The 13,091-nt window shown below is 32.9% G+C and overlaps 1 protein-coding gene across 1 annotated transcript in view; it reads left to right on the top strand.

The window, feature by feature from the left end:
- The window catches only part of LOC106877274 (RNA polymerase II elongation factor ELL2), a 63,141-nt gene extending 50,056 nt beyond the window's left edge, over nucleotides 1-13,085 (top strand). Inside the window, exons 3-12 of the mRNA XM_052977018.1 lie at nucleotides 1,783-1,895; nucleotides 2,617-2,742; nucleotides 4,323-4,652; nucleotides 5,098-5,168; nucleotides 5,869-6,028; nucleotides 9,262-9,373; nucleotides 9,538-9,805; nucleotides 10,654-10,705; nucleotides 10,814-10,985; nucleotides 11,774-13,085. Of these exons, the coding sequence (XP_052832978.1) occupies nucleotides 1,783-1,895; nucleotides 2,617-2,742; nucleotides 4,323-4,652; nucleotides 5,098-5,168; nucleotides 5,869-6,028; nucleotides 9,262-9,373; nucleotides 9,538-9,805; nucleotides 10,654-10,705; nucleotides 10,814-10,985; nucleotides 11,774-11,935 (1,566 nt within the window). The 3' untranslated portion in view covers nucleotides 11,936-13,085. The remainder of the gene's footprint in view (nucleotides 1-1,782; nucleotides 1,896-2,616; nucleotides 2,743-4,322; nucleotides 4,653-5,097; nucleotides 5,169-5,868; nucleotides 6,029-9,261; nucleotides 9,374-9,537; nucleotides 9,806-10,653; nucleotides 10,706-10,813; nucleotides 10,986-11,773) is intronic.
- Nucleotides 13,086-13,091: the final 6 nt, after the last annotated feature.

Here is a 13,091-nt window from a genome sequence, read left to right as displayed (position 1 = left end):
CCAACCAGATCTGACCTCTTTCACCTGCCCTACTGCATCATTCAAAGAATAAACGATCACATCAGCAAAATTTCAAAGCTACTAGATAATATATAATTATTTCAAAACAATGTGAATAAATAAGCCTTTACACTTGACAAAGGAATCTGAATACTGAATGCTTAAGTTATAGTAAGGTGTTATGGAGGGGGGGGGGGGAAAGTTGTTTGTTGCTTCTCCTCCCTAGATATGATTTAAAAAAAAAAAAATTGAAATATAAGTGAAGCACCTTAAGCAAGTATACTTCATTGTGGTCTGAGAAGTGTGTGTTAGTTAAAAGTTTCCAGTAATATGTAAGGCTTAATTTTAGTTTTAATTTTGTAAATAATGAATGCTGCCTTCAATTGTTCAATTATAAGTGAAGTAAACTGTTAGCTTTCATTAACAATGAAAATGGCTTTCAAGAAGTATTACCTTGCAACCATGGCTGTTGTCTATCATAGTAACATTGGTTATTTGATACAATGAAGGAAGGATAATAACACCAACAGCAATAATGATAAAATAAATGAAAAACTGAATAATTGTATTCCAGCTTTGGTAATGATTGTTGTGGTGGGTTGAGTTGGCAATTTATTTGAAACTTATACTCTCATGTATATACAAAAATAAAATTAACCCTTGGATAATCTATGTTTATTCTTCCATTGTTTGTTTCTTGAAGCAGGTAAATTTGGTGAGACATCTTGTCTGATACAAAGTTTGGTTTATTGCTCAATAATTGCTTCTGATTTCTGTTGTAGAGGTCAACTACTTTTCTAAATTCACAGCAAGAAATTAGATTGAAAACCTATCTTTCAAATAGCCTTGTTGCTAACTCTGAATGTTATGTAATTATATCTAGTTGGTTTGAGGGAATATTTGAACATATTGTATATTGTTGGAGTTGCAGTAATTGTTTTTACAGCTGGTTACCCTTCCTGTTGTAATCACTCAACAGTGAAGAATGGAGCCTACAGTCAGTGACTGTTTTATGCGGGAAGAGGGGGGAATAGTTCTGAGTAACTTACATTTTATGCTACATTAGAAAGTATGCTGCTATATTTTCTCAACAATCTGCTTATTCTGTAGACATTTCCTACCTTTCTGTACAGAAAATATCAGTAAACTCAAATGCTTTTCATGTTAAATATTAGTCACTTTTATGTGATATGTTGATGTAAGATAAAAAAAAAAAAAAAAAGCTTGATTATGGTAAAAATTTAAATTAATAATAGTATCTCTTTTCTAAGTTATATTTCATTGATCAAGTATTTTGCATGTTGGTGTATTTCCGATTGTTTGAGTTTGGAGATTTTAATCAGATGGAAATAACTAATTTCATTATCACCAGTAAGATGTAGGTATGAACAAAAGCAAAGAACAAAACACTTGTTCTTGAACATAAATTCATTGTCACAATAAAGTATGAAATTAAAAATGAGGTTTTGTCTTCTAAATAATGTGGATTGGTATTCAATTTATCAAAGTAAACACTAATTCAAGACATGCTGCCCTTTCCTTATGACAGAAACTGGACAAATTGGGACTAAATAGAGCATGCAGGAAATGGGTGGGGGGATCATCCCTCACCTGCATGCTCTCTTTAGTCCAATGAGTAATGATGTACACTGCTAAAAGATTTTGTTTGGTCTACCTAACCCGTACAAAGTATTGTTACAATGCACTAGTTTTGATGAGTTTAGTTACAGCATATAAAAAATGCAAAATATAATATTGAAATATTTTGAAATTTCATTACAGTCTATCCAAATTCCATCGCTCAGAGGAGAAAATAGAACATTCCAGTTCTCATTATCAAGTATACAGGGTGACCTGAATGGCAGTTTTGATTGCTTAGAGCAATCTACTTCTAGGTGAGTATTGCTGTTATCATATTTGACTCTTACTAAATTGTCATGTAGTAGACCTACTTAAGAAATATTTCCAATTTTATGGAGACACCATTTCCAAGCAACTGTATGCACGCATCCCTTCTTGGTAATTGGTGTTTAGGTAGCAATCAGAGGTTTTTTGCTTTTCCTTTTTAGATGGAGTAGGGTAGATTATTTTTTTTTTTAATCAACTGATTTTTATTGTCATAGGTGTTATAATGTTAAATGTTATGGACAGGTCTCTGTTCATAACATTTTTATATCATCTCCCTATTTAGTTTGTTTCCTTATATGTTAGTATAACACCATGCAAAAACAAACATGGTACACAGTAATACCTCACTTTACGAGGATCCACTTTACAACACCCTGGGTTTACAAGCGTTCTCCTGGAACAAATTAACTCATATATCAAGGCATTACTGTATTTGTTTGTGCCAAAAGCATGTCTAAATTATTTATTCTTTCATATGCTTGCAACATATCTCAAAATGCTACAAGAACTCATTTCAAGAAGCGAGGTTTGTGTCAACAAGCTTCAAAATGTTTTGGGGAAAAACTTTAGGAAAACTACATTTGCTAGTGGTGAAAGATATTCCTTCACTCTTTTTTTTTTTTTTTAAATTCATTTCCAAAATCTGTAACTTTAAGCATGTTGCTAAATTATGTGGTAGTAATGTTTTTATATTTTCATACCCTATAGATTTGGAAGCCATATAACTTCATTAGGCTGTATGACTCAGCGGATAGTGGTGCAAGCTTCTGATGATGTCTACAAAACAACCAAGGAACGTATGACATTGGCTGAAGAAGAGAGCAAAAAAGTTTGGTGAGTTAATATTTTTTTTTTTCTTAACTTTTAAACTGCTGCAAAACAATACATATTGGTTTCTTTTGAATAAGTTTAATTTAGTTCATTTCATCAATTACTGTAAGCTGAAATTCCTAAAGCTTGTAGATAGCTGTTCATAAGGGGATTTTACAGCAATTGAATATCTTGTTTCAGCTTGGGGTGAAAATTTTCTCTATATTAAGAATCATATGTTCCATGTCTATGCACAGTTCTTTTCACATTAAAATATACATATAAAAAAATCATACTTGAATACCATTAAGTTATGACTGTTTAGAATTATTTAAATTCCAATTTTATGTTTTTTTTAAAGTTTAATTCAGCAATATGGCTCCTTTTTAAAATATATTTTACTTATCATCTCTGTGTAGAACATAAGCTGACATCTGTTACAGGCCATGAAACTAGAAATACCCTTCCTAAAATTACATACGATCAACTTCACAAAACTCATTTAACTTTGGCTGGAAAAAGAATTTGTTTTACACGTTCAGTTATTCATTTTGAACAGCTAAAAACCGGAAATGTATAGAGTTGGCCAGGATAGTTTAAAAATATTATGCTTTTTTTTTTTTTGTCCTTTCCCTATTGATCTAGTTGATACCTCTACTGCATGGGTCTAATCAGGACTGAAGCCTACCTGGAGTTATTACCATGTCTATCAATGTTCAGGCTTTTCTTCCTCTTAATATTGTCTATTTCTAATTTTAAATTATGTGTCTATGACAACTTGCAGTGAGTTATGGCTACAAATGGTGACAATGACATTTCTTGCTAACAAATTGTAGTTCTATGCTTTCAAATTCCTCTGGAGTAAAAAAAAAAAGAAAAAAAAATGCTTTACTTAGAAATGAGCTAAGGGTTGGCAATAGGGAGAGAGTTTCTGGCCATCATTTCTATCTTGATTACGTGCCACTTTAGCCATACTAATATGAAATACGGGATATTAAACTGAGATTTTTCTTATCAGTCCATTAAAGGAAGAAAAAAAAAAATGAAATGTTAGGTCACATTTTTTAGTATTTTTTTCCCTTCAGTATTGTCATATTCAAGGTGTTGTGGTCATTGGTTGTAAGCACATATTTTACTATATCAATCGTAGTTTGATGTCCTACTGTCCTGGTTTCAAATCCAATTGACACCATAATCATTCTTCCCAAACCAAAGACTGAATAGTAAAGATAGTAATTCTCCAGAGCATAAAGAGGTCTTTTGTTCTGTCTACTTAACACATTTTCTTCCCCCATTAGTTGAATACTTTAGCTCTTTAGCATTCAGATTACTCAGTCAAATGTAACACTGTTTATTCTATTCATGTTGTTTTGAATTAATCATGCATCATCTCATAGCTTCATGTTTTTGATGATGTGATAGTTAATTATTAATATGGCATTGTAGAGTAGATGTATCACATAGGCAAGATCTGGTTGGTTTAAACATGGAACTCCTCAAGAAGGCTAATTTTAATTGTTGTTTATCTTTATGAATTGATAGCTGAATGCTACAATTATATATTTATTTGAAATAAAAATCATTTTCTGTTTTTTCTGCTCCAGCACGAAGGAAATCAAGCCAACTGGGTCGTTTATGCGCCACATATACAAAAAGGTCAATAAAAACTCTAATGCTATGTCTTTGAATAAAACTCCAAGTGCAATAAACCAATCATGGTCAGGCCATGGTTCCCATCACTTATCCCACCACTCTGGGGTATCAAGCAACTCTGGTAGTCATTCCAATTCTGTTGGTAATGGATATTCTAGCCAGAGTAGACTACCATCTTTACACTCTTCATCGTCACCGCATACTGGAACTGGTTTTTCTCATTCAGGGAGCAGCATAAAAAGAAATGCCCATAAATCAGCTATAGTTGATGAACCATATCGGTTAGTGTCAAAATTTAATTTCACTCTTTATATATTTCTATATACACGACATAAAATTATATCTATGTGTTTGTGTAATGCCTATGAATGATTGCAACCTACACTGGGCTACAAACAATGATGTCAACTTTTTTGTGTTTGTTTTAAGAAGCCTGTTGTGTTATGTATGCATGTGTGTATGAGAGGTGAGAGAAAGAGAGCATGTCCTTACTTTGTTTTGATGTTTGTTGAAATATCCTGTCAAATCCTCCACTAGCTCTGATTTTGATTTCATGTAAAATGGCTAAGGGTCGATGATTGGAAGAACACATGGCTGTAAACGTCCTGCCTTAATTCACCTGCCAGCCAAGCCATTATTAGCATGGAACTCTGTGTTTGTCTTTCAGCTGTTTTTTTTTACTTTCTACTGTGTTACTAATAATTTGTTCCTCAAATTTAATTTCAGTGATAGAATTATTCATTTATTGGCTCTACGACCTTATAATAAGGCTGAGTTGCTGCTACGGTTGAAAAAAGGTACAACGTTTTTTTGGTGTTTTTTTTCTATTTTTGATTTCAAATTTGTTTCAGTTGTTGCTAAATAAATAATAATGCATTTAAAATATTTGAATCTTGAACTAAATGATTAACTAATTCATACATAAATATCATTTAACATCATCACTGTTTTAATGCCTGCATTTTCCTTGCTTGCACAAGAGCAGATTTTCAATGGCTGGATACTTTTCTTGTTGCTGACAAAAAGATATCCACTTGCTTGGAAACAAGCTAATATATTCCCTTATTCCTTGAAACAACACAGCTCGATGCACAAATGTTTTAAAAATTTATTCGGGATATTATAAAACAACACTGCTTCTATGAATGGTGGCTTTTCCTATCAGCATGCAGATGTCCTAAACAAGGTGGGAACACATGCATTCTCTCTCCCTCCCTCATACACATACAGGATGGACTCTTTACAGTTTCTGCATTGGTCAGCCTGTGGCTATAGTAGATGACCACCATCCAGCAGTGGAAACAAACCCTTAATTATTTGGTTCTACTGTGAACTTCTTAACCATACCCAAGTTATGATCTGCTTGATAATAATAAATAAATAAAAAAAACTAAACTGTGTTGTAGTAAACCATTTGTAAACTAAAATTTGTATTTCCTTTCTTTATTTTTCAATTGTTCTTTTCAAATTTTAATTTAAAAAAATTTTTAATTTCAGATGGCATACTTGATAAGGATAAAGAATGTTTAGCATCTATATTAGATGATGTTGCCTCACAATATAAAGATAATAAATATACTTTGGCCAAACACGTATTGAGTGAAGTGCGGTTAGAATGGCCCTATTACTCAGACGGGGAGCGTCAGTTAGTTCGAAGGTAAGTTGTTTTACAATTTTGATACTCCTGCAATTTTAAATAGGTATGAATTTTCATTTTGCTTTCTTCCCCCACCCCACCCCAAATTTTAACTAAGCTCTCTGGTGTATATATATAATCATCATTATTATTTAACGTTCATTGTCCATTCTGGCATGAGTTGGATGGCTTGATTAGAGCTGGGGAGCTGCACCAGACTCCAGTCTGATTTGGCATGGTTTCTACAGCTGGATGCCCTTCCAAACTCCAACTACTTTACAGATTGTATTGGGCACCTTTACATGACGCAGCATGGGCACTTTTACGTGTCACTATATATTGTGTGTGTTATGTGTATGTTAATAACACCTAGAAGGAGGTGCCTTTTTTTTCCCTCACCAAAATGAATGGAGCTTTTGGCCAGGAGGATCTGATGCCACCAGATGGTATTCACTGTTCATTGGGTGTTTCCATCCTGAGCCGTAACATCTTCCTGTTGGTGGATCAGCAAAGGTAGCCAAATCACTACTACTCACCTCTTCCTGACTTCCAGCTGAACTCCTGTTTCTTGTTCCAAAGCCAGTAAGAAGCTCTTTCAGTTGCCTCTCCCATCTTGCACACAACCACTCTTTGTTCCTTTCGTCTCATACCAATTGACTGTAGTATCCTCCATTCTGACTGAGCAGGGAACACCCTATCAAGCATCCATTCATCTCCACCCACTTCCTGGGAGGGTTGTGTGGGTAGAATCCTGAGGCACCTCCTCCATAGGGTCTTATCAGAAGCAACCACCAGTAGATTTTCTTTTTCCCAATTATTAATGGTTGTCCCCTCCTGAGATTGCTTCCAAGTCCTACCCCACACCCCCAAGAACAGATTGCAGGTTCTGTACTGTCATTGGATACATTCCTTGTCAAACCTACCTAAAGGATGATGCAGATGGTTCATTTGAACTCCTTTCATATTGCACCTTTTGGTGATCTTATTCATACCAAGCACCGAGCTGGTATTTATATTTAAGCCATGAAAGCTCATTGTCATCTGCTGTCCAAATTCTATAGGTTGGGCGATCCATCAGGATCCAGCTAACAAGAGGACTGCTTTGACAGGGTTTCCACTGCTAAATGCTTTTCTTAAAACCAATCATTTAACATATAGTTTTTACCCCAACTCTGATAAGTATGTCTTTTTGATCATGCAGACTAGTGACATAGGGGGAAATCTTCAGTCACAGTAAACAGATCAGCATGAGAATGAAGCGCCAATAACCTGCCAGGAAATAACAGCTAACTCGTACCATGCTGTCTTTGAAAATGGAAGATCAGTTTTTTATAATATTGTTTTGTACACACTAAAACTGAAAGAAAAAAATACAGCTTGTATCTTTGATCATGGGTCTGTTCTGTCAATAGGCTTGGAACTAAACCTGATTCAAGGAAATATGGGAAGTATTAAAATTAATGTGTTGACTGCTGTGAATAGTCATACGTTTTTGCAAAAGAAACACTTCTGTACTTCCTGTTCATTATACGTTCATAGCTAATTTATAAAGTGCAAATGTAATATTGAATTAGGTTTGTTATTTATAAGCCTTTTCACATCTGCTGTAAGAGAGTTAGAACTAGACTGCTGGACATGTCTTTTCTCCTTCACTTCTTTCTAAAACTTTCAATTCTGGCAACTACAATGAGCTCAGCACCGTCTCTGTGAAAGCTTTTTGCCTACTTAGGACTGATTTGCCTATGCTTGACTGCCATTAGTACAGAATACTTTTCCATCTCAGTCTTTAAAATTCCAGTAAGCCAACAAAGCTAGCTCTGCATAGTCACTCTATTTGCTAGAAATAGCAACCAGCATTTCGTAAATCACACCCAGTCGTCCTAAAAAGAGAAGTGCACATTGAATAATGTAGTCCTAGATTCAATAGTCATGACAAGAATGCTTTTAATCATAGGTATTCTGGGGCTTAACAACAACTGAAATTACATAGCATTCACATGCCATGCAACATCATTGTTACTAATTGTCCAATTTCTCCAAATTCTTTCAGGAAATATTGTTTTAACCATTCAGTAACTATTTTTCTTATAAATGCTCAGTTCAAAATTTTTAATTCTTTTGTTACCATATTTCTTATGAAACACATTGTATGCATTTCATTTGATTTTGAGAATAATGAATAATTTGTAAAATAACTTTTACATTATTGAATCGATGCTTGGAACAGAACTACCATATTTGCCATTGTATCAGATGCATGCCTATTTGTAGGAAAAAACAAATTTAATGTTTCCTCATACACTGTCTCATGCATAAGCGTATCTTATACACTGGGATAGATACTACATAAAAAGATTTGAATATGAACACTAAAACAAGTGAGTTTTGTGTTACAAAATCATAGCAATCTTGGATTTGTTGATATTGATATTTAGCATTTAAAGTGGCCATATCCAGCCTGAATATTGTTTTATGTTACTAAAACTACCCAGATCAATCCTCTCATGCCTACCCTGTGATGTCATTCTAAAAATAAGCAATTGCATCATCAAAATCCAAAAACTACAAGATAATGTAGGATTAATTCAAAACAATGTGAATAAATAAGCATTACATTTGACCAAGTAATCTGAATGCTAAAGGGTTGAACTGCTTGGGAAAAACAGGAATTCCTTTTTTTTTTTTAATAGTTTTACCCTTTGGAGAAGTCATTGGGAGAATGATAGAATTGTCTTGACTTGCAGGGTAGGGGTAAAGATGATATGGTGGAATCTTTTTTTTATATGTTAAGATTGTAAAACTTAGCACTTAATTGAACACCATGCCTTGATTTTTCAAGATTTTATTATTTTTCAATGCTTTAGTTTTCGTCTTCTAGTAAGAAATTGCTCATTGTTTTTCTGTTGTATTGTAAATAGAAACACTATCAATTCTGACTTTTTAATCCTTCCTCAACTGCTTTAACCGAAACCAATTTTTAGGTTTCTTTTAAAAATCATAGTAACTTATCCTATTTACATACTTAATACATGTAGTCTAGTCATTTTGTTGTAAAAGTTTATTATGGTGGTGTGTATACAAGTTCAGAGTAAAGTATTATTAAATGGAATTTTAAGTAGTTTAAAAGGATTTTACAGGATGATTATTCTCAGAGCAACAGGCAACATATATTTGTCATCAATTGCTCTGATAGCTATATATAACTCCAAAATATTATTTCCCTAGTGTATTCCATGTCATTTTATCTTTATCAGGAGAATAGCAACTGATGGTCGGAGTGCTTCAAATTCTCCCGAAGAGTCATCACCTCATCACAATAACAGCCTGCCTACTAGCTGTAGTCCTTATGGGGCAAACAATTTACAAGTTAGTATCATTCAGTACTCAGTTTATATTTTCTTGCTACTGTCTGTACTGTACATTAGTTCACTTTCATTATTTATTTTAGTAATCTTAGTAATAGTAATAGTTATAAGCATTTTACTAGTTTCAATTTCTGGATATATTTTGAGCAATTTTGCATTCTTCAGAAGCGAATGCCTGACAGTTCAGCTGTCGATGGTAATTTTCATCCTCCAAAGAAACTACGGGTTTCACCTCCCATGTTGGGAGACAAACAAATGAACGGGACTGTTAAGAAACCATCCGCAAAAATCGAAAACCACTCAGCTTCCAATAACGTCGCAAACAACATTTTAACTAATGGCCTGAACAAAACAGCTGATCAGAACCAGACTCATCAAAATTCTAGAAGCAACTACAGTGATCATCAAGCTGTTGTGTCCAGCAAAAATGAAGGTATGTATTCTACTTCAGTTTTCCACATTACGGGGTTGCTGTTGGGATTTGTTTGTTTGTTTTTTAAATTTTATTTCTTTGCTTTTATAGAAAGAATGTCTAGTACTTAATTTATTGATGTATGGGGGAGTACAAGTCCCATCACAATAAGATGCAAAGTATGTGTTTGTTCATATATGCAAGGACTTGTTGCTTGATTTCTCATCCCTGCTAGAAATAGAAGCTAAATTTCTCTTAAATCATTTTGTTTAATGTAGTGTTAGGTAAATACCTCTGAAATGACATAGTCACTGCTGGAATGCTTTTGATCATAAAGTAATTCAGGGTTGAGTTGGAGTTTAATAATACCATAATACACGGACTACATTTGCTATTCAGATCTTACTAAATGCTGTCTGAAATTGGTTTAGTGATTAAAAATTAAACACAATTGTTTGTTTGTTTGGTTGTTTGTTTTAAATTGTACCTGGTGGTTAAAAAAAAGTCCCAGTTTGTCATAATGTCTCTGCTATTGAGGAAAGTTGTACTTGTGTATGATTTTTTTTTTTTTTTTAACTCCCAAAAATAGCAGCCTTGCCTCTCACATTTCACACTTCACTGTCTTTAAAAGTGCAAGGTTACTTTGGCTTTAGTTAATGTTACTAATTTGGGTACTTTCTCTAGAAAAAGAAGAAAAAAAAATGTTTATGACTGGGATATTTTTTTTACCAACAAACAGTATGCTTGATCTGGGGCTAAAGAACAGCTACAACTAAAAATACTTGATTATTTTAGCAAGCATTTGAGAACCTGTTTTGATTGTATATTTTATTTTATATTTTATATGATTGTATAATTTATTATTTTAGAAATACCTTCTCCTTCGTCTTCACCAGACAATGATACTTCTAACTATCTAAAGTAAGTACCTGACAGTTCACTCAAATTTTTTTTGCTAGAGATTTCTTCAATTTCATTTTATTTACTTATTAGGCAAGTTTTCCTAAACTGTGAATTTTTTTCTTTCAGTAAATATTCTGTGATATGTCGTGATAGTCAACGCCAGGAATATAAAAATGACTTCAATGTCGACTATTTTGAATACCAACAATTATATATCGCTATTAACAAAGTCTCCCAGAAATTTCTGGATTGGAATAGCCAAATGAAGAAGGTCTCAAAGGGGTCTCCAGATTACGAGGTAAAATACATTGTTGTTTTTTTGTTTTTTTTTATTTTAACTTTTACTCCAGTTAACTTTTCTTAAGTTCAAACAGGTCAGATTTGACCCCTCACTTCTAACCTACACTATCATATTAAAAATAATCATGTCATTGAATTCTTGAAGACATGAAATAGTGCATGATTAATTCAAATCAGTTTGCCTAATTATTACATGTGACAGAATAATCAGAATGCTAATGGTTTAAGTTTTGGAAGTGATAATGGTACTGTTGCTAAAAGTGTTTAGTTTTTAAACACAACTATTATCTGTCTTGGCTTTATTTATGAAAAGCCAGCTGAATAATAAAATGAATGCAAGGACTGTAATAGTTGTGAACACAAATAGTCTGCTACATTTCGAAAGCAAATTGAATATGATTCATTAGATGGGCATTGTTTACTTGGATAAAAAAAAGTTATGAGTGCAAGTAAATCGTTACTGTGTATACAGTTGACATTTAGAATACTTATTGAATTAATAATAATGATGCATGACCATATGGTAAGTTTGCTTCTCAACCACTTGGTTCCAGGTTCAGTCTCACTGCTTGGCAATCTTGAGGCAAATGTCTTCTGTTATAACCCCAGATTGACCAAAGCCTTGTGACTGCTACAAAATTTCTGTAAAAATATTTTTGTCTTTACAAAAGACTTTATTCAAATTATTCTCTCATTTATTTAAATTTTCACTGTTTTTTCTGTTCTGATTTTTCAGTATATTTTTTTTTTAGTCATGTCATTTATTTATTTATTTTTTTTTTCCAGAAACTGGAGAGGAAAATATTTAAAGAATATGATCTAACTAAAAACAACACAAAATTTATGGAAACTAAAATTAGATTTGAATTCCTACACCGCAAATTGAGACATATAAAAAAGTTGGTTTCAGATTACGACCAAAAGCAAATGGCTATGATGAGATCCTAACATTGGCTCTTTGGCTTTCTTTTCTGACCCTTCTTTATGCTATGGCGATTCTAGACCTTTTTCACTGTCAAATGACCAGCTAATTGTTGGACTTTGGATTTACTAAGTCACTAATTAAAAACTTCAGCCAAACACTTTTTGGCTATAAATTTGCATATAAAAAATGGAAAAAAAAAATGAAAAATAGAAAACAACAAAAAATGGGGATAAACCCTGTTCTTTCCTATATAATGCTAAAAGTAAAAGGAAAAAAAGAAAAAGTAGTAAAAAAAAAAAAGCATTAAGTAATTTTAACTGTTCAAATATAAAACAAAAACAAAAAAACAACAGAAAGCAAGAGTGAAGGTGTGATTGCAAATTTCTCTCAAGATCTTGCTCTGTCAAAAATCTTATTTGGGTTACCTAATGCTGAGCAGAGTAGTTTTTGAAAGACAGTTAAGCTATCTTATGTTTCATACATTTAATGCATACACTAAATCTATAAAAGAAAAAAAAATATCTTTTTACAGAATTGTGTGTGTATGTGTGTGAGTTGTGTGTATGTAAATGTATGTTTATTTCTCCGACTGGTTGTCAGTATTTAACTTCCAACTCATTCTGTGATGGTATTTTTTTTTTTTTTGGTCCATTCCTACACCTCTTCCAGTTCCAACTCCCTTCTTTTTTTTTTTTTTTCCTAGTCTCAAGAGAAAGCTAATTTTTACATACATGCTCAAAAAATGAAGAAAGAATAATATTAATTAAAAAGTGAGAGAGAGAGTGAAAGATAGGCTTAAAGTGAAACCAATTTCTTTTTACATTTTCTTTTCAGATTCTGTTTATTATAAACAAGTTTAATTTGAATATACATTTCCTTCCTCACTCTCTCTCTCTCTCTCTCTCTCATATATACACTCACACACACACACACACACACACACACACACACGTGCACATATTCCTCTCTCCTGCTCAGTCTTACACAGACATAAATACATGGTACAAACAAAGTGTGTTGGAATAATAATAATATAGATCCTCCAAGGATGTTTTTTGTCTTTCAAAAGATTTCTCCCCAACATGTGTACAAGTAATAAGTTAACTCATGCTCTTCCTTTCCTAAGTATAAAACAAAAAAAAAACAATGAAATTAACAAAAAAAAAATACTAAAATAAT

This window comes from Octopus bimaculoides, chromosome 2 (assembly GCF_001194135.2).
Source record: "Octopus bimaculoides isolate UCB-OBI-ISO-001 chromosome 2, ASM119413v2, whole genome shotgun sequence".
NCBI classification, from domain to species: Eukaryota; Metazoa; Mollusca; class Cephalopoda; order Octopoda; family Octopodidae; genus Octopus; species Octopus bimaculoides.
This window is presented reverse-complemented; position numbering and strand designations above follow the sequence as displayed.